The sequence below is a fragment of the Corella eumyota genome, chromosome 3 (genome assembly GCF_963082875.1).
Source record: "Corella eumyota chromosome 3, kaCorEumy4.1, whole genome shotgun sequence".
Classification (NCBI taxonomy): domain Eukaryota; kingdom Metazoa; phylum Chordata; class Ascidiacea; order Phlebobranchia; family Corellidae; genus Corella; species Corella eumyota.
In genome coordinates this window covers 3,329,331-3,349,319 of record NC_137492.1, presented here as the reverse complement: position 1 = coordinate 3,349,319, position 19,989 = coordinate 3,329,331, and the positions used below count along the sequence as shown (strand labels likewise).

General features: G+C 31.6%; 2 protein-coding genes across 3 annotated transcripts; both read right to left on the bottom strand.

Moving 5' to 3' along the window:
- Positions 1 to 293: 293 nt before the first annotated feature.
- LOC145745719 (cilia- and flagella-associated protein 68-like) lies at positions 294 to 1,311 on the bottom strand. The gene is made up of 4 exons (XM_082563870.1): positions 1,177 to 1,311; positions 922 to 1,091; positions 696 to 801; positions 294 to 608 (listed from the first exon to the last, which is right to left on the bottom strand). The coding sequence occupies exons 1-4, from the start codon at positions 1,232 to 1,234 to the stop codon at positions 466 to 468; spliced, it is 477 nt and encodes a 158-aa protein (XP_082419996.1). The 5' UTR covers positions 1,235 to 1,311; the 3' UTR covers positions 294 to 465.
- Positions 1,312 to 2,020: 709 nt separating this feature from the next.
- LOC145744535 (dihydropyrimidine dehydrogenase [NADP(+)]-like) lies at positions 2,021 to 19,348 on the bottom strand. Of its 2 annotated transcripts, XM_082562404.1 has the most exons (21): positions 19,267 to 19,348; positions 18,715 to 18,825; positions 18,506 to 18,588; positions 18,186 to 18,273; positions 17,757 to 17,918; positions 16,744 to 16,940; positions 15,353 to 15,434; positions 14,075 to 14,270; positions 13,709 to 13,884; positions 11,561 to 11,777; positions 8,899 to 9,083; positions 8,453 to 8,668; positions 7,801 to 7,965; positions 6,888 to 6,956; positions 6,480 to 6,684; positions 6,251 to 6,370; positions 5,433 to 5,575; positions 4,769 to 4,948; positions 4,547 to 4,690; positions 3,658 to 3,766; positions 2,021 to 2,726 (listed from the first exon to the last, which is right to left on the bottom strand). In XM_082562404.1, exons 1-21 carry the CDS (start codon positions 19,306 to 19,308, stop codon positions 2,518 to 2,520), a joined length of 3,099 nt encoding a protein of 1,032 aa, XP_082418530.1. In that variant the 5' UTR covers positions 19,309 to 19,348; the 3' UTR covers positions 2,021 to 2,517. The 2 variants fall into 2 exon arrangements, with proteins under 2 accessions (XP_082418530.1, XP_082418532.1); XM_082562406.1 differs by lacking the exons at positions 2,021 to 2,726; positions 3,658 to 3,766; positions 4,547 to 4,690; positions 4,769 to 4,948 and adding an exon at positions 4,977 to 5,163.
- Between the last annotated feature and the right edge of the window lie 641 nt (positions 19,349 to 19,989).

Sequence of the window (19,989 nt, the reverse complement as noted above, 5' to 3'; positions counted from 1 at the left end):
AAAAGTGACTGGTAGGAACACTTGCTACACCACCATGAAATCGTTGTTTCAATTCCCACTACTCTCATATTGTAGCGCTCTTGATTTAGGCGCTGTAAACGGTGTGAACTCCTGCTGGACCAGCACTTAATCAGTAGCATAACTACCGGGCATTTATAATCTATATAATATCCCAAAAAGCTAAAAGGCAACTCGAGACTGGGTCGAAGTAACTGATGTTACTCTATGTTTAGGCCGCGCATTCGATCTTCTCACATCGAGGATAAAGATATATACAAAAGGAAAGATTATTAACATAATTATAAATTCATCTTTATTTGAATGAAATTAACTAAATGTCACTATTATAGGCAATGAAAAAATACTTTACAATACATGGCAGATAAATAATTAAGTGCAGTGATCAAAATATAATCTCTTATAAGAATATGGCTTAAAATGTTTATGCAATAATAAAAAGTAACACTAAGTTGATGATTTAGGATGTTTTTGGTCATTAGGATGGCAATAATCAGTCTGCGCAGTGGATTTTAGCGTGTTGTACATTTCTTTGTCTAAATGATGATCTAGCTCTGGTTGGTGTCGAGGAAAAGCAACCATGTCTTTTCCTGTTTATTTAAATTTAAAGATTAACAAAATACACAAGGGGCTAGCCTATAGTATTTTCTTGTTGTTAAACATTTTTTTAAAGCTACCTGCAATTTTTTTAAGTTCTAATCTTGTAGCTGCGTTATCCAAACCAGTTGGGTTTTTGGTCTGACTGTAATCACGTAACGAAGTTTGCTCAAAGTAATGGTCATACTGTAATATTAACATAAAATATATATTTGTTTTATTTTAAATTAAAAGTACATGTTAAGGTAGGTTTTGTTGTAAGAGAAAAACACACCTAATTAAACTTTTATTTAGTTGCGTTTAAACCTGTGATGGTAGAGGCCGATTTTCCAAAAGTCTGTGTATATCAAACCGTTGTTCATTCCAATTTCCAATCAAAGTTTTCCCGCTGTAACTACTTTCCTTTGTTGTACATCTCCAACCAAATTGTGTAAACTTTAACTGGTCGTGCGTATGGGTCCATACCTCCCCCAAACCTTGCAAAGTTTAAATAGTCAGACTTTCAGAGCATTAATATTGCAATAAAAATGATTAGAATTTGCAACTGAAAGTTTAATTTACCTGAAGCACGTACCCCAGAACGAAAAGCTGGATTGGTATTAGTCTCATTAAGTGCCATAATAAGATTTGGTTAAAAATCCTTATTTAATTCTTATTTGGAGAACTAATTTTGCACTTTTCTCCAAAACTTTTTTCGCTCCCGCAGTTCCTATAGCAACCAAACAGTTCATCTAGTGGTACGCCGGCTAAGTGTGTAATCTAGTTTATCCTCAATTAATAAAATGTTTTTAGGCAAAGATCAATAAAAAATCTGTTCCTGCTATCTAACTATAGTTTAAACTTAGTATTGTAAATTAAAATGTGCAATAGCTGCCTAACTATAGCTTACACTTATAACATATCAAAACGCACTGTCTTACATGCAACATAGAAAGGCGGTTTACTTTTTGCGACGAAAAATCATGCATTTAAACAAAAAAATGTTTTAAACTGTTTGAAAATCACATTAAAATATTTAGCTTGGCTTTACAAACAAAAGTTAAATACATACAACAGAAGTAAATTTTTGACATACCTCTTTATCGCTTTAGATAGCATCTTCCTTAATAAATCCAAAATAATTTACAACATTGTAACTCCAATTTTCTAATTTTATAAACATTTTACCGCAAAAACTAAGTCTTCTTTACTACTAGCTAAAAAAAAACTACAACAAATAGGTACAGACAGACCGTTAGAAAAAAAACGAAAATCGAATTTGCCTTGAGTCTTGAAGCCTGGAGCCGAAGCAATACTACGCTGAAATTTAGGGCAAAAGAATTAACACTAATTTGTTATAATTTTCGAGCATCTCAGTACATTTTCCTTTAAGCAGTAGAACAAAATAAAGCATAATATTGAGGTTACGTATGATTTTATTAATTTGATATACGAATTAATACACTACACAAATGAGCAACACCTAATACATCTATACTATAATACCCACTAATTTCGACATTGTACATTCTATAATTATGTTAAATATTTAAGTTCACATATGAAATTAACATTGTATTTATACAGGTGATATGATATATTGAAGTCAGGTAATAATTAATATGAGACATCTGCTGTTCAAAACGGTGGTATATAGATATGGTGTAATAATACCTTATTTGAAATATTAGAATTTGTTGAATTAAACGATTGCTTATAAATTACTGAAATAAGAATTACGATCACACATAATTATTGCAGATAGAAAATCCACTGTTTTTGTACATTAAATTAATAACTACTATACACCATTTACCAACCAAAAAAACGTATCCAAATTTTAAAAAAAATTGTCACAAAAAATATTTCCTAATTTTCCAAAAAAATTTATCTACATCTTATACCCATAAACAAATGTTGAACTTAAGAGATAGCAGCTACAGACAGAGGTACACCACGGTTCGGCAAGTAAGGATTTTTTCGTTCCACCATTTTAATGCAGTCGATAATGGGGCATACACTTAGGCATAAAGTACAACCAGTGCAAGTATCCAAAATCTTGGGCAAGTGAGTATCCGGGTCAAATGTAATGGCCTGATAACCTGAGTCGTTACAAGCCATGTAACATTTACCTAAAAAATGTCAAGAAAACGGCAATTTTTATACAAGGTTTTATAATTATTTTTTTACATGGCTTACTAGTAATTTTTACACATGGTTTTTATAGTGTTTCTACATGGTTTGCATGGTAATTTTATATAGTTCTTATAGTATTTTTTCACATGATTTTCATGGTATTTTTTACTTATGGTTTTTTAGCAATTTATACACATGGTTTTATAGCAATTTATACACATGGTTTTTTAGTTTATTTTAGACATGGTTATTAGTTCCAAATCATTTTTAAACATGGTTTATAGTATTTTTTACACATGGTTTTCATAGTTTTTTTAAGATGGTTTCATGGTAATTTTTGCATGGTTTTTATATTTATTTATACATATGGTTTTATAGTATTTTTTACACATGGTTTTCATAGTTTTTTTAAGATGGTTTCATGGTAATTTTTGCATGGTTTTTATATTTATTTATACATATGGTTTTATAGTATTTTTTACACATGGGTTTATGGTAATTTATGACATTGTTTTAAATGCATTTTCACACATGTTTTTTTGGTAATTTTTACACATGGTTTTATATATTATGACATGGTCACATAACCCACAGACATTAGGTTACATATTTATGTATTCAAGTTACGAAATATGATTAAAGTTTAGGCCGGGTAGTTAAACCACAAACTATACCCATTACTGGATTAAATTCTACTTAACTATTATATAATTATGTATATTTCAATATGCGTAGTTGAAATAAAATCCGTTTGATCTAAAGACATTTTTTTTTGCCTTTTTAGAAAAAACGATACAATAACGAAAACGGACCGAAAGGTCTCAGGTTCGAATCCCACCGCAGCAATTCGCCGTTAAATCCAGGAAAAACATAAGAATTTAAATGTAATTTAAAAAAAAAATAAAAAAAACATTTTTTTTAACTTACCGCAGTTAATGCACATATCTGGATCAATTAAAGCAACCACTTGTTCCCGATTGTTCAGATCTCCGTAAGTCCCAATTGCCTTTAATGCATTGCCAATGACGTCACTTACCTAAAAAAGCGCAAATTGTTGAAATTTAAATAAAGTAAATAAATCAAAAAAAAAATTAACATTTAAAAAAACGGAAATTTAATGAGTTAAATAGTATTGACATTTTTAATGAAAATACCAAAAAGTCATAAAAATTATATAAAAGTTTAATAACAGGTCGCAAACGTAGAATAAAAACAACGAAATTTAAACTTTTAAACCGCGATTTCTAGCCGTGAAAAAAAGGCAAAATACTTTGAGAACCGAAATAAAATCCAATGATATTATTTCCTACAAGCCAATAATAAACTCATAAACAAATATGTTTTGCATTACAAAACTGTTCTATCCTTTCCCGTGTGAATATAAGGTTAAGATACCCAATATACAGTTTACAAAAAGAAAAAAAGATATTATACATATTTTTATTTACGTATGCCCTATATATAGATTGCGAAAAAACTAACAAGCATAATGGATTAAAGTCCTGGGTTCGATCCCCACTGCTTTCCTGCTGTAGAGCCTTTGAGTAAGGCGACATAAACGGTATGAACTGATAAGCCAACACTTAATCAGCACCCTAATTATCAAGCAACTATAATATATAATATCTAAAACTGCCAAAGGCAACTTAAGACTGAGTCAGGGTAACAAATGTTACTCTATGTTAAGGCCGTAAAGTCGACCTTCCCACATCGAGAATAAATAAATGTAAAAAAACAATTACATTTATTAAGAGTTTCAATAGGTAAATAATTTGTTTTTTTTATTACATTCTAGTAACATTTTGCATCTACTTACTGATGGTATAGTCTTTGTTGGAATGTAAATTTCCCTTTTTTTAGTTTCAGATGCTTTGTGCTCTTCCAGAAGATTCGATTTGATCTTTAACTCTGAAGTTATCCCGTTTCTAGCTTTCTTATCGTCCCCAAAATTCGCCAAATCCTGAAATAATAAAAACAATTTTACCCGATTAAAAATGCTTAAATATTAACATACTTTTTTAGGATATATTTAACTTACTTTTCCTACTATTTCGCTAACTCTTTCCACCTTTTTGCCGAGTTGGTGGACCGGTGTAGGCTGACTTTGCCCGTCCCAGTCTTTCAATTTATCAATACTTTGTAGATATAAGAGAGTCTGCAAACCACTCACATAATCATCAATCAATGTAAAGTCCTGGTTCTGGACAGCACTACAAACCTATTACAAAATAAACGTTAAAATTTGTGTATTAAAATAATTAATAAAATGTATATTTTGTAGTATTGATAGTTGTTTAAATTATAATTTTAAATACACTTATCTCTTGCTAATAATCATCGATTTCTTAGAAAAATCGTTGGACAACTGACATTTTTAAATCTGTTGTTTTTTATATTTATTTTTCCTTGATGTGGGAAGGTCGACCTTACAACCTAAACATAGAGTAACATCAGTTACCCCGACCCAGTCTTGTGTTGCCTTTGGCAGTTTGGGATATTATTGATTATAATTGCCCGATAATTAAGCTGCTGATTTAATATTGGCTTAGCAGGAGTTCATACCGTAATTAGCGCTTTACTCAAGGGCAACAGTAAGGATCGAACGTAGGACTTCATGTTGTAAAGCAAAGTGTTCTGACCAATACACCACGCTGCCGGTTTTTACAGCCCAAAGGTCGTCTAGAAACATATATTTAACTTACCTGTAATACAGATGCCCCTGCATGTAGATATTGCATACCAGCTTCTGCTGAATCAATCCCACCGGTAGCTAGTATGGGGAATCCCGGGAATTTTCGAGCAATCGTTGAGACAGCTCGTAATGCAATTGGGCGAATCGCGTTACCTAAAAAAAGAAGTACAAACTGGAAAATGTAAATAAAATTGGACATTTTTAAAGTTATACTATAATGTTAATGCCAGTACAGTTATTATGACAAATTTAAGCCAATAAGATTTAAAATATTTTATTTCAAAATTGTGTTAAAATCAAAAATACAAATAAATGTCAAATATCGAAATCTTTAGGCTTTACTATGTTTTATTTATAATTCTACCCTAATCTTTTAAGGTCGTATTACAAAATATTGCGCAAAAACGTACGTGAACTTACACGGTCCTACCACTACCAAACTAAGCATTCTGATTGGTTGAAACCACTCAAGCGCACTAAGTTTTAAACCATTGAGCCAAACTGTGGTCTGATTTCAATGTGTGGTAGAATGAACAAACACAAAAAAAGTCGCGTGATTTTGAAGCCAATATAGTTAAACAAAGAATAAAATGAAAAAGCAAAGAGATTTTAAACTTATGTAAAATATTCTATAAAACGAATAAACAGAAAACTAACCGAAAATTTAAATTAAAACCGATATAATAACCTTAAAAATAAGGTTATTTTATTTAACCAAATAAATTCCTATTTTAAATATTCCAGTTAATTTCTGATTTAATTTAAGGGTAAATTTTTAAATTAAATTTTTTTTTTAATTTTTTTGGGAGTCATTTAAAATTTTCTCACCCGAAACCCCTCCGTAAGTTGTTCTCTGTTGTTTCCCCACCGCCGGCCATGCTGAGGTGTTTCCCCTTAACCCCATAAGTCCCGACACTGTATTTGTGGCCGTCACCCCGTCAGCCCCACCTTAAACAATTAAATGAGTAAAGGTAATAAAAGTTGAAATAGACAATGAAAATTTAAAAAAAATTATAAACAGTGTTCTGATTGGTCCATTACAAATCACATGACCTACCTGTTTTTGCTGCTCCCGCGATATCATCAATGTTCGTAACATTCGGGGTCAATTTCGCAAAAAAGGGGATTTTTATAGCCGCCCTCACCCACTTGCAGATGTTCAAGACCATGTCTGGGTTCTGCCCGCAAGCTAGTCCCATACCCCGTTCACCCATACCATGGGGGCAGGATAGGTTAAGTTCTAACGCATCAGCCCCTGCGTCCTACGCAAATTACCCAAGTTAAAATTATTGACATTTAAAGAAATATAAGTTTTTTTTATATTTTTTTATTATATAAATGCCAGGATTGATTTTAAAAGCAATATTTTTATTTTGTATGCCCTTTTTTTACTGATTATTCATACATCAATTGGGATACAAATGTTTTGAATAAGTAATTAAAATTATAAAAATAATTTTTTTACCTCTGCCATCTTGGCTAGTATTGTCCAATCCTCTTCAATAAATCCACACATAATACTTGCTATCAAAATCTGACAAAAAAATTAAAAAAACGCTTTAGTTCCGTAATTAAACATTAATTATGCGATACGCGAGAAGGCTAATCATAACCATGCCCCTTTTTCTGGCATTTTTAAAGATTATTAGCTTTCAATATAAGTCTGATCATTTACCTCCCAACTTTATTTTTTTTGGCAATCAAATACTTGTTCTTTTAGTCGGTGCTATTTAGTAAAAAAGTTAACATAGATGAGTATGTCATGCGTGCATCTTGCCTTTGTTTTACAGCATTCAATCTTTACTCAGCACATGAAACTGTAAAGTTAAGGCAAGTCCACACACACAGTTCTTCTTAAACTACAGCCTTAGATAGGGTATCCCATAAGCAAAAACTCAATACCATAAATTTAATTTTTCGAAAAAAAAATGTATTTTATTAATTAAAAAACAAGGCCAAATTTAACTTTCTGTAATTAATTAGCGCCGTCAGATGACGCTACACATCCGTTAACGTTGACAGATTCCGCGTACGACAAGCCTTTGTTCATCAGCATACAACTTTGTTATGTAGCTGTCAAGCAAAGCCCTACCGTCCAACCGAGAATAACAATATCGGCTCTTATACAAATTCTAAGCGCGCTTTCGTTATTTTTAGATCGAATTTTTCTTATGAAAAGGTCAGCAATTTTATTCAAATTTTTAAGAATTCCTTTTAAAGGGAGAAATTATCTTCACGGGCTAAACCCTGTTAAACTGCCCCATTACGCTATTTATAACATTATTATAATAAAAATGCCTTAAAAAGCTATACTTTTGGCGAAAAATAACAGATTATTATTAAATTAAAATAGCTTAAAAATCAGTTACTACCAATACCTTTTCAGGAAAGTCTCGTTTCAGTTCGGTCACACTTCGACACCAATAAGTGCATGTTTTTTCACTGATTAGTTCAATGTTAAGGAATGCCCCCTGACCAGGACCAAACACGTTACCAGAGGTAGTACCACGGACTATACGAGGCGAGACATTAGTCACAATATCCTAAAAAATTAAACAAAAAAATTTAGCAAATCATATGATCTTTTACAAATTGTTAGGTACCCAAATACATTTCGTCTTTATTATTCCAAGAACTCGATAACACAACTGGTTAAAATGAAATTTTACCTTAAAAAAAACGTGATAAATTGAGCTGTTTTAAACCGCAAAATTGGCTTTGCCATTTACTTGTACAGTTAATTTTAATTCAAAGGAAAAATAATAAAGCGAATTGGCTGCCTTATTTGTGATTTCAAACAGTAATGCCTTTAAGTGTAATAAACCCCCTTAATCTATAGTTAAGGCAGTGACAATGGATTTTACAAGTCATGAACAAGTGTTACTAAAAGTGGAATTTACATTTGAAAAGGGATAAAAAAGGGATATTAAATATAATACTTATACGTGAATCCCCTTATGCAAATGAGGTAGCGCAATATCAAAACAGTTACGTAATCGTTAAAAAATTCTAAAAATCCAACAAACTTGCCTTTTCGAGAGAGAAAGTCTTAGTTAAAGCAAACCCCCATCCAGCCTGAAAAGCTCTTCGGATCATAGCAGAAGTTGTGGTAGGTGGCGCACTTGCAAGTCCGAACGGGTTCGGGAAATGCAAACCACACATTTCGACACTAACATCAACATTATCTATTGCGGTAAAGAACTTAGGCAGGGACGGCTCACTGGGTATGGTTATGTCACCAAGTTTCTATATGGAGGTATTGAAATGTTAAGTTAGCATTGTAGCCCAAAGACTTGTTTATTTTAGGCTTTATAACGTGTTTATTATGAATAAATAACTGTATCTTATAAAAATTTTAAAAAAATCATTTTTACCAATAGTTTTTCTAATGACATTCTACCATTTAAATATTCGTTATTTAAATACAACAACTAGGAAAATGTACAAAAATTTATCTAATTTTAATTGAAATTTACCTGTAAATATCTATGCATAAACCAGGCCGCTGTTTTTCCATCGTTAACTGACTCAACAGTCGTGTTTGCCACTCCGGCTACATCGCCACCAAAAAACACCCAAGGTATATTACATTCGCCTGTTGCCGAGTTAACGTCAGGCAGTTTCCACGTGTTCAATCTAACAGGTGACAAAGCGTCGACGACTTAAAAAAGAGATGGATTTTCATGAATGAAAATGGTGCGAATTACAATTTTTCTTTTTTTAATCAGTCAAAGAGTATCAATTTTAAATTTGGTAAAAATATGAACATTTAAAGTCAATAAAGGTAAGCTATATCAGGTTATACCTATTATAAAGTAATAAATCACCATTAAAACTATGAATTTATGTTTTAAAAACTAATTCATCAAAATTTAATTCACAAGGTCACTGCTTTTAGTCATTGATCAACGTAAGTAAACAAATACAAACAAAAATCTGAATCATATTCCTTATAAAATTTTAAACACGTTTTAATTGAACAACAAAATTTAAAATGACTAATAAAAATTTGGAAAACTGAAGGTCAATTTTTTTATTTCTATGCTATTCTTGTGAAATTTAATAAAATTCTGACAGTTAGTTTGATTTTTTTTAAGTTAGTTTTTCGTTTTTAAACCTAACTGTAAACTCATTTATGAATGGGTGTTACAACCACTTAACAACGTAATAGTTGTTTATGAACAACAAATTTCTGGTTTAATACATTATCCTGAACTGCCAACAAATTACTAGTTACCAAAGGAAATTACCGTTTACCTAAGCCTAAGCTATCAACCTGTCTGACCTGGCCCAAAGCAAATTGGTGAAATTCTTGGCGCTGAAAAGGCACGGTTAAAATTGTCATGCCAATGAACTGGCAAAACGAGACGGCCCGTCTAGTTTGGCGAGAGAAAATCGCGTCTGCGCTGCGAGAATCAGCACTTGAAAAAAGTCAATATAAAACTAACCGTGGTTCCGGTATAAAAGGGTGTCCCAAAGTTTACGACTCTATACAACCTTAATTATTTCTAACACAAAAGAATGTCAAACCTCATTTAATTTTGTCTCAGAATTTCTCAGACTGGAAAAACATGAATTCCTATTACAAAGTTTAACAACTAAAAGCCAGTAGAAAAAACATACAAAAACAATGATTCCAAGAAAACAAAATTCGTGACGAAACACTTTTATGATAGATTAACAAAAAACACAAAAATAGATACCCTGTACTTAACCTTCTCGAGTTTCCAACACCTCTAGTAAAACCACAAGGCTAAAAACAGGCATGTTAATGTTTAGTCAGGATAATATTTAAAGTTAAGTAGCATAGTGTATTTACCAGACGACTGCCTTTCAAAATAGATTACTGGTAATCAAATTTAATGCGATTTAAGAGTACGAAAAATCTTCGCGCCATTTTTAAAATTCGAACCACTTTCTATTTTTACGGATTTCGCTTATTTCTAACCCTGCTGTTTACGACAAATTTCTTGAAACTCGCTCGCATGACGTCATAGCATACACATGTGGGTTTCGCACTCGATCATGGAAGAGAAAAAAGAGAGGGGTGCGCCAATGACGTAGAAGAAAGAGAGAAGTCAAATTGTTTTTCCAGGGCACAAAACACGAGGTATTGTAGGCTAGGTATTATAATAGTAGACCCTAAATCGTTGTTATCTCAAAATAAAACGTGTTAAAACTATATTCCAAATTATTATCAAAAAACTATATCCACAAATCGTTTTATCCTCGATGTACTAAATCTAACTACACATTCTAAACATATGTTATATGTTACTTTGGCTAGGGTAACAGCAATCTTTTTTCTCCAGTCACTAGTGCTAGTTCGCGATATCGTTGACCTGTGTTTAATTACAATACTACACTAAACGAACTTACACCGCGCATACCAAGTTACTATAATACGCAAAGGCACAACAGTCAGAAAAAGCACCTACTTAAAAATACACGTGTACTAGCGAACTTACTTTAAAAACTGCAGAAAAAAGTGAAAATCTAAAAAGTTAAAATTCTGTTCTTGAAAACAAGATTTCTTCTTAAACATAATAATTTGGTTGTAGAACTAGCAAAATACATTAAATTATGCCTATAAATAACTTGTTTTTTGTTTAAAAATCAAATAACTTACAGACTTTCAGTGAAAAACATTTTTTTAACACTTTCAGATTTATTGCTTTAATTTAATATACAAGTTTACCTTCTCTGTGTCGTAACAATGAACACTAGCAGGTAGGCACTTTTCTCCAGATTAACTTTAATTCAACCGAAAACAAACCGCGTAAGCAAATCTTACCAACTAAAAACACCTTATAAAACGAAACTGGAACAACTCTATAACTTGTTGCAATATCAGATAAGGAACGATGACTAATAACCACGCGATGGTCATTTACCAAACACAAAAAAAAAATTTTTGTTCTAAAATTATAGGACATACTGAATTGATGAAATCACCAAAAAACACCTCCAAATTACACGGGTCATTTGAAAACTTAAGTAAAAGCGTAGGCCTAACACGAGTATATTAAATAGTTGTTTCAATAAAAAACCAACAAGCGTAAATTTAATAAAACAAAAATATTAAAATAATACCCAAAATTAATTTTTTTTTTCAATTTTTTTAATAATTGTTTTTACCTTTTTGATCTGCTAGCATGGACCCAAAAGCGGAAATGACGTAATCAGCTTTCAACCTCACAGTTTGATCTTTATCCTCGATCCATTTTCCGCTCTCTAAATCTTGCTCCGTCCTACAGAAGAGGACTCCGGTGATCTTACCGCTCGGAGACAGGAGGACTTCCTGTGGAGAATGGAAAGGCATTAGTTCACATTTCTCCTCCCGAGCTAGGTCCATCTAAAATTAAAAAAATATTTAAAAATTTTTAACAAAAAATTTTAAATTTTAACAAAATAAAATATAAAAAATATTAAATTTAGTTTTTAAAATTATTAAAAAAAACACAAGAAAAAACCTATTAAAATAAAATTGTTTACAAAACAAGAAATTTATAACTAAATTAGGTAACTGGAGAGTCACCTAAAAATTTGTTTTGTTTATTTAAGACGAATTTATGCGTTTACACAACAGTTATTTCCGACAAAAACAAAAAAGTTTCGCAACCGAATTCCGTAAGAACGATTCACCAATAAATTACATTTGAAGTTTTCCTGGCAAAAACACAACTAGGGTCTGTGTGGCAATACCAAAAGTCATTTTCTCCGTAGCCACACGGCTTAATTTAACCCCTGCCACGACCCATAGAAAACCACATGGATTAAGTATTAATACCCTTAGTATAATAGGCTATAGCCAATATCATAAAAAACGTATTACCCAAATAATATCACATACAAAGACATTAATATATCAGTTTTTTCATAACAATGTATACAATATTTTATACAACTAACCTTTCTATTTTTTAGGCTTTTTCATTTCTTATTACAGTATTTCTACTAAGCCAACGATTTTACATTTTTAAAGTTTTTAGCCAAGTACGCCACGCAAGTTATGTAAAAATTTTGCCACCATACGTACAGTAAAGTAATTTAAACTTAACTGGTAACTTAAAGTCAAACTCAAAGGCATCAGTTAACAAATACAATCAGCCTAGCAAACAAACCCATTTGAGAATCACAGTCAACCGGTTACTGCTTATAAAACAATCTAGCCGGAAATCGAACCGGCCACGTGGCAAGTAAATATGTTATCCAATTCCAATATTCCGACAACTATACAAACGCAATTCACAGGCACGTATCGATAACACATAACCTATAAATATACCTATTTTTGATTTTGGATGAATTATTCAAACGAATAAAAATATATATGTTTTATGAAATTTTAATGGAATTGTCGAATTAGGAAGATACCTTCCTTAGACGGGTCAAAACACATTATGTCCGGTAAAAAATGCACGTTTTAGCGGTAAGGTTACAGATTTTTCGGCATTTTTTTTTAATTACAAAAAATATTGAAATCGGATAAAAAATTGAAAAACAGGTATATCCCATGTAATTATTTGACATTTGTATATTGGGTATACGGTTTAAAATGGTGGGTTTTCAACGCTCTATTGCTTGTGTATGTTAAAGTGTTTAGTCTACCAGTTTAATTTGTACAAGCACAAGTAAAAAAATACATTATTTTTCTGAAAAACATAAACCTATATTGCAATTTAACATTGCAAAAAAGGGTAGATATCATTTACAATAAGCTACAAAAATACATTTTAACAGTATAAAAAAACAAGTATTTAATGGTAAATTATCAAGAAATAAATTGAAAAGAAAAAATAAGGACTTTGGTCCCCTGAAATAAAATACTATTTCCACCAATTTAAAGCCGAGTTAAATGACAAAGTTCACACGAATGACATTGAAATAACGGATCCAAAATCGGGCAAAGATTAAATGATGAATCACGCGGAACGGAAAATGGCAAATATAGTTTTGGTCACGTGCTTTTCCGGATCAAAATTCCAGAAAAATGACGAACACAAAAATGTTTTTTTTTGTAGCCATGTTGAAAAATGTTTAAACTTTTTCTATATTTTTAACGTTACAAAAAATGTATTTTTTTTAAAGTTGGTTTTGTGATATATCAAGCCTTATTCATTAAACCCAATTTAAAATATTGCATTATAACTTTACAAAGCACAAATAATTTAAATATTCTGTAGAAAAGTAAAAGTACAAGCAAACAAAATTTTTTAGCAATTTTAATTCGCCATTTTATAAATAAAATAAAGAATTTTTAAATATTGAAATTTTTCAACCCACCTCTTCTGGAACTGCTCTCACGTTTCCAAATCCCTTTCTGAAGATCACAAAGACTCTTTTGGCTCCGCATCTCAGAGCGGAGGTTGCACAGTCGAAAGCAGTGTCTCCTGCTCCGAGGACAATCACAATTGCTCCTCTCATGTCCGGAAGTTCGCTAGACTTGCAAGCACACATTCCTGAAAAAAATTTAAAATTTAGGAAAAAAAAAATAAATAAAAAAAAACATAAATCCAAATCAAAAAAAATTCTTGATATAGGTACAAAATACCCTTAATCCCCTATACCCACCAAACCGTATAGCGCCCAAGGTTACTATGCCACAAATAAATGTTTACTTAAAAAAAAGGAACAACAAAATCTGCCCACCTGGTTTCGACGCTTTTGAAACAAGCGGAAGAAACTCTTTCGAGGTGTAAAAACCCTGGTCACGTGTCAGGCCCTTGAATGCGGCTATCCTTTTAGCCTGTGGTAATCCAATACCGACAAAAATTGCGGCGTAACGATCGTTATGCATAGTTTGCAGGGTCGTGCCATTATCACCTAATCCCTTGCCAAGTTCGATCTAATAAAAATGTAAAGTAAATGTTCTAGTTTTAAAGAGCTGTTCGTTATAGCATGATGTAGTGGTCAGAACACCTGTCTTCACTACATAAGGTCCTGGGTTCCAGTCTCATTACCCTTTTGCTGTAGCGTCCTTGGGTAAGGCGCTATAAACGGTATGAACTCTTGCTGAGCCACACCTAATCAGCAACTTATAAATAGCGGGCACATATATTTTAATACTATCCCAAACTGCAAGAAACAACTCGAGGCTTGGTCGGGGTAACTGATGTAACCCTATGTTTAGGTCATGAAGTCGACCTTTTTACATCAAGGATAATTAAATGCGAAAATCAAAAAATATATAACATGATGTTTACAGAAGACCTACCCTTAAAGGCTTACTCCCTGACTACTAATTCCTAAAAAAAAAACGATTGCCAGACGGCCACTACCGGATAACTTAACCTAACTTGAACAACTTTTTCGAAAACAACTAACCCAAAAAATATCTAATTACATCTTAGCCCATATCCAATATTTACTTAAGCTTGGCACAACTACAATAATAAGTGAGCTAGTCGCTGACTTTGTGAAAAACTTTACAAAACTTGATGGGCCAGAGAAATATTTTTACAGTTTGAGGTTACTTTGTTTAAACAAAAACTGTTTGGAGAATATATCCATACACAACGCTTTAATAAAGACTTTCTCTTTTATCCTTTAGTAAATATACCTCGCCCCTCTATAGGTTGTAAATGAGTTTTTTATGTAATATGTTTTGGTAAAAAATGACTTAACACTTTTTGGAAGTACATCGTACATTTTTTTCTTAATGTAACTTGTTACTTAACTTCTCACGACTTTATGTTTATTGCGAATTAAATGTAACTACCTTCTGTTATTATGTCATATATAAACTTTGTAAGCCCATAATTTATACAAACTATAGATTATCTTTTTCAAATTGGTGTTATAGACACATTAGCCTAACCCCTTACGTCTAACTACAATCACATAGATCTACTTACCTGAAAATAAAGGCTATCTGCTTGTACGCAGCCTAAACATATTTAGTAAACAATTATAGTAATTACATCATACCTTCACGCCCAGATCCTGCATAAGCTGAACCTCAAAATTAACCACATCGTACGGCAGACGAAATTGCGGGATTTCAGAAGAGCTTAAACGAAATACAATACTATTTAAATACTCAAATGACGTACATTACCTTCAAGTAATTGACATTTAATTGTTAATATTTTAGAAACATAGTGTTGTCTATTAATAAACATACAATACAAAATAAATAAAGTTTTCCAATGTTGTTTAAAGAAAGCTTAATAGAGAGTTGACTTTGACATATAGCTATACGAATAAGAAGTAAATTTATTACATTAAGGTTACGATAACAACATGTTTTGTGTTTTATATAAGCTTACAAAAACATGTAAAGATTTTGCTATTTCTTAACTGTTGGTCCAAGGTTCATTGCCGTTTTACATTTAACTATAAGCTAAGTCAACACTTTACACAATAAACACATGTTTTAGTTTAGGCAAGCTTTAGTATGCAAAATATTTTCATTTTTACATATTTCTAAAGTTAAAATGGTAAGTCACCCGAATTCACAAAAAAATACCGCATTTTTTTAGGGTGGTCCCACGTGTTTTAGCCTTGATTGTATAGTAATTAAACGAAATACGTAAGCGACATATACACAATACAAAGCACACAGGCACTTATTTATTATGGGCAAAATGATAAAAGGTAAATAAGAGAGACGTTAGGGCGTTCAAGTTTCTAAGAGAGCCCTTTTGTTTAAATTTAAAAAAATGGTGGTCTATCTCAAAAAAATTATCAATCTTAAAAAATATTTCGGAGTAAAGTTCAAATTGTTAAGTTTTCTCTATCTTGTTTATTACGTCACCCACCCACCTTTACTCACATCCACCCACCCAAAAAGTTTAACTCACACTTTTGATTTGCAAACACATAAATTTCCCGCAATGTTAATATCAAGTTAATGTTTAATAAAACAGGCACAAACATTTGATTGGTACACTTCAATTTTAAATTTAAATAAGCGCGCTTGGCAGAACGAGATTTAAGTTTACTGGATTTCTATGAATAGTCGAAAAATTACCGTTTATAAAAAAGCCTTCTGGCGAAATTTCGTCATTTGTTTTTCGCGATTGTAAACTGGTGGTAAACACGTAAAAGGTCAACGCGCTTATCCAACTTATTCCTTTATGCGAAGATTCAGAGCAATTTGTTCTTGTTATAATACGCATCATTGCCAGCAGTGGGTAAATCAGACGCGTACCATGAATCAAATTAACTTAAAATGTATTCAAAACAATGTTAACATCATTCAAATAATAAAACATAAAAAATCTAGTTATTAGAAAAGCTTTTAAAGTAATCCATCTAAAAATCTTCGCAAAACCGCCTAAAATTTTGTTACATAACATATTTTAATAACATCTTACCTTAACCCACCAATGTAGTTTTCCTTCTCGAAAATAGTTACGTCTTTATAACCCAGTCGAGCCAAGAATGTTGCACAGCTTATCGACGCAGGTCCACAACCGAATAATGCCACTCTAGCGCCGTACGTGGACGGTAGTTTATCAATTGGAGTCGCTTTCGGGTCGCGAACTTGCGGAATTCGCATCGCTTGAAAACTCTTAAAAACAAAATTTTAAAATAATTTAAAAGTAAATATTGCTTTTTAAAAATTATTTCTCTATAAAAAATGATATTGAATTTTAAACAATCAAAGTTATTAACACATTAAAAAAGTTTTTTTTTACATTATACATTCTTTACAAAAATCACAATTTTCTCCTTGAATATATTATTTGCTTTTTGATTAGCCAATCGATCGGCCATATCCACTATTATAAGATGCTGAGTAATAAATCTAGTTTAAGACGTAAAGCAAATAAACTCAGGTTACCTTCCAAAGAAAAGGCGTATCCTAGTAGTGAATTGAATTGAAACGCAAACACAGGAAGTTTAATTTTAAGCGCATGAAAATACTTGAGGTCAATAGCAACATAGCGCCATCTTGCGGTTACAAAAAATTCTGACCCAACGCTCAAAAAATTAAATTCCAAATAAAAAATTCGAATTTTATTTAAACCAAAAAAAATGTTTTAAATAAAAAAATTATTCGATATTTTGTAATTAGTGTGAGTTTAATGCTATAACAACAATGGTAATCTAAGTACACGATAGCAATAGGCTTAAGTAAACATAACTCAGGCACGTACTTAGTAACTTACGTAAGTGACTACAAGCTAAAGTGCAAATGTTTACAGCCTAAACCGCCGCAATGTATTAAAGGACAATAGCAAGTAAAAGCTATATTACTACAACAATTTCAAAATCATTAAAAATTTATGCTTATATGCAAATAAGCCACTCAAAAATCTTTGAAAATACACACTTAAAAGTAACATTTTCTCTTACATAATTTAAATCCAAATCGTTAGTATACCTCTGTTGCAAACTGTTGCAGTCCACCAATATTAATCGGGCCTTCCTCAGTGGCATAAAGGTTACAACCTCCAACGCACAAGTCGCTGGTTGGACATACCATACCACATGTTAATCCCAGCGGATTGTCCGAAAAAATCGCCTTTGCTGCACCATAGTAGTTCTTAAATTTAAAAATAAATAATTTAAAGTACAAAACTTGCAACTGTGAAAGCTTTAACCATACATTCTGCATTGTAGGTGATATTTCAAAAGCATAAATTTTACATGGGTGCTTTTAAAGGCTAAGAGTAAAGTAAACCATTTTTTAAACAAATTTTGTTTATTTTAAGACAGTACACTACATAAAGCTACTACTATTCCTTCAATTATTACATTTTCTTTATATTTTTAATCAAAATATCTATAAATCTTTTTTTTGAATAAATACCTTGTTCGAAATGCTTGTTATAAACGACTTAATGTCCAGCTGAGTCGGACAACTTTTTTGGCATGGCGCATCCGCACATTTCAAGCATCTAAAGATATTAAACGTGTTTGTAAATTAAACAAAGCATAACCTTACATTTAAATTTTAAGTATTTTGATTGCAGAATCACAAATTGTAGTTTAAAGTCCTTAGCATTTACAAACCTATACATACCATAACCAAACCTCTATATTGACTAAAAATCTAATACATTTCTTAGTTTTTTAAAAGGCCGTAATCTACAAGTGATCCCAATTGTGTAATGAAGTAAATTTTTTTACCTTGCAGATTCTCGCAATGCACCACGTTCACTTAAAGTTGTATGCTTGATGTCATCAAAGTTTTTTTCCAAAGGTTTGCAAGTCTAACATACAAAAAATGCAACCATAGTAAAATAACTGACATGTAAAAATATTACCACTTAAGGTATAATAATCTTTTTTAATGTAAACTACTAAGTACATGCTTTTGTATTACTAATTCAATTTACCGCACAGTCTTTGTCTGCATTTCGTTTCCACTTCTTTTTCTCGCGTTTCGTGACTTTTGTAGAAACAAGATTCGCATGTGGTTTTATTCTCGGGTTAAGGTTGAGAATGTTCTGCAACAAAAACAACGCAATTATACAAAAAACAGAAATACTTCAAATTTAGGCGTCAAATTAGGGCCCACAGCAAAAGCGTTGAAACGTTTTTTGGACTAGCGTTTAGCAAAAAGTGCGTACATTGAGGCTGGTGGGCTCTTTAACCTTAATGATTTAACATTTATATTTTTGGAGCTTTAGAATGTCTGCTAAATTTAACAAACACAGTGTTTGGTAATGTTAATCATGTCCTTGATTTGATAAGAATTTGACATCATCTCACAACGCTATAGCTCATAGCTTAATAATTAACTTTTTGCCATACCAAGTTGTGTATGAAGATGTTATAAAGTTAAAAAATGTGCAAGGATTTTAAGTATTTTCCAACAATAACAAATACTTTGCACAATTGAATCTTTTTCCTTTATTAATATATAGTTAATTGCTTAGTATTTATACCTCTATATCTGGAAGGTCTTTGCTAAGAGAGTTATCCATCATATTATACAAACACCAACCTGTTTAACTTTTTATGGTTTTCTAAATACACAAAAAATATACTGCTTACACTAGCTGTGCTATCTTTTTTAATTTGATCTTGCAATATATAAATAAATTCCAATATCAATGTTGTTATAACACTTCCTAATTGGAATACAACCTATCTCTGAAGCATCTATGCGCAGTATGACGCAGACCTAAGCATTCCGGAATTTATTCACGTGTTGTGTCTAAGTATACTAACCAATACAACGTTATATAACTTAGGAAATATCTTTTGACGTAATTTTAGGCAATTACTTCTTAACCGGGATTTTTCTTATGCTGTCGCCTGATACTATCGCGACAGAAGCAATATGATGACATCACATCCTTCCTGAATTCACGCAATCATGATACGCTTGGTTAATCGTGCGAGGTGTGTTGCTATGTTACGCACTTGCACGAGAGACGCTTTGTTATTTAAAGAAATGTTGACATGTGTTTTGTAATATTATGGAATAACCCAATATAAAATCGGTGAAACTACAGTTTAAAACTAAATTTAGATAAGTTTAGCTTTTGTTAGGATAGCTTAATATGATTTTGAATAAATTGTGGCCTAATAAAGTAGCTAAAGTAATATACACATGAAAACATCTATTTAACGCTATTAATTATAAAGATCAAGTTAAATACCAA

What these genes read in the sequence shown, in the direction of transcription:
- LOC145745719 (XM_082563870.1), bottom strand. Translation starts at nt 1,234, where the DNA reads ATGGCACTTAATGAGACTAATACCAATCCAGCTTTTCGTTCTGGGGTA. An exon ending in TTCTGGGGTACGTGCTTCAG is followed by an intron (nt 1,092 to 1,176) that starts GTAAATTAAACT and finishes AAACTTTGCAAG; the next exon opens with GTTTGGGGGAGGTATGGACC. An exon ending in ATCGGCCTCTACCATCACAG is followed by an intron (nt 802 to 921) that starts GTTTAAACGCAA and finishes TTAATATTACAG; the next exon opens with TATGACCATTACTTTGAGCA.
- LOC145744535 (XM_082562404.1), bottom strand. Translation starts at nt 19,308, where the DNA reads ATGATGGATAACTCTCTTAGCAAAGACCTTCCAGATATAGAG. An exon ending in TACTAGCCAAGATGGCAGAG is followed by an intron (nt 6,685 to 6,887) that starts GTAAAAAAATTA and finishes TAATTTGCGTAG; the next exon opens with GACGCAGGGGCTGATGCGTT. An exon ending in CAACAAAGACTATACCATCA is followed by an intron (nt 3,767 to 4,546) that starts GTAAGTAGATGC and finishes GCGCTTTTTTAG; the next exon opens with GTAAGTGACGTCATTGGCAA.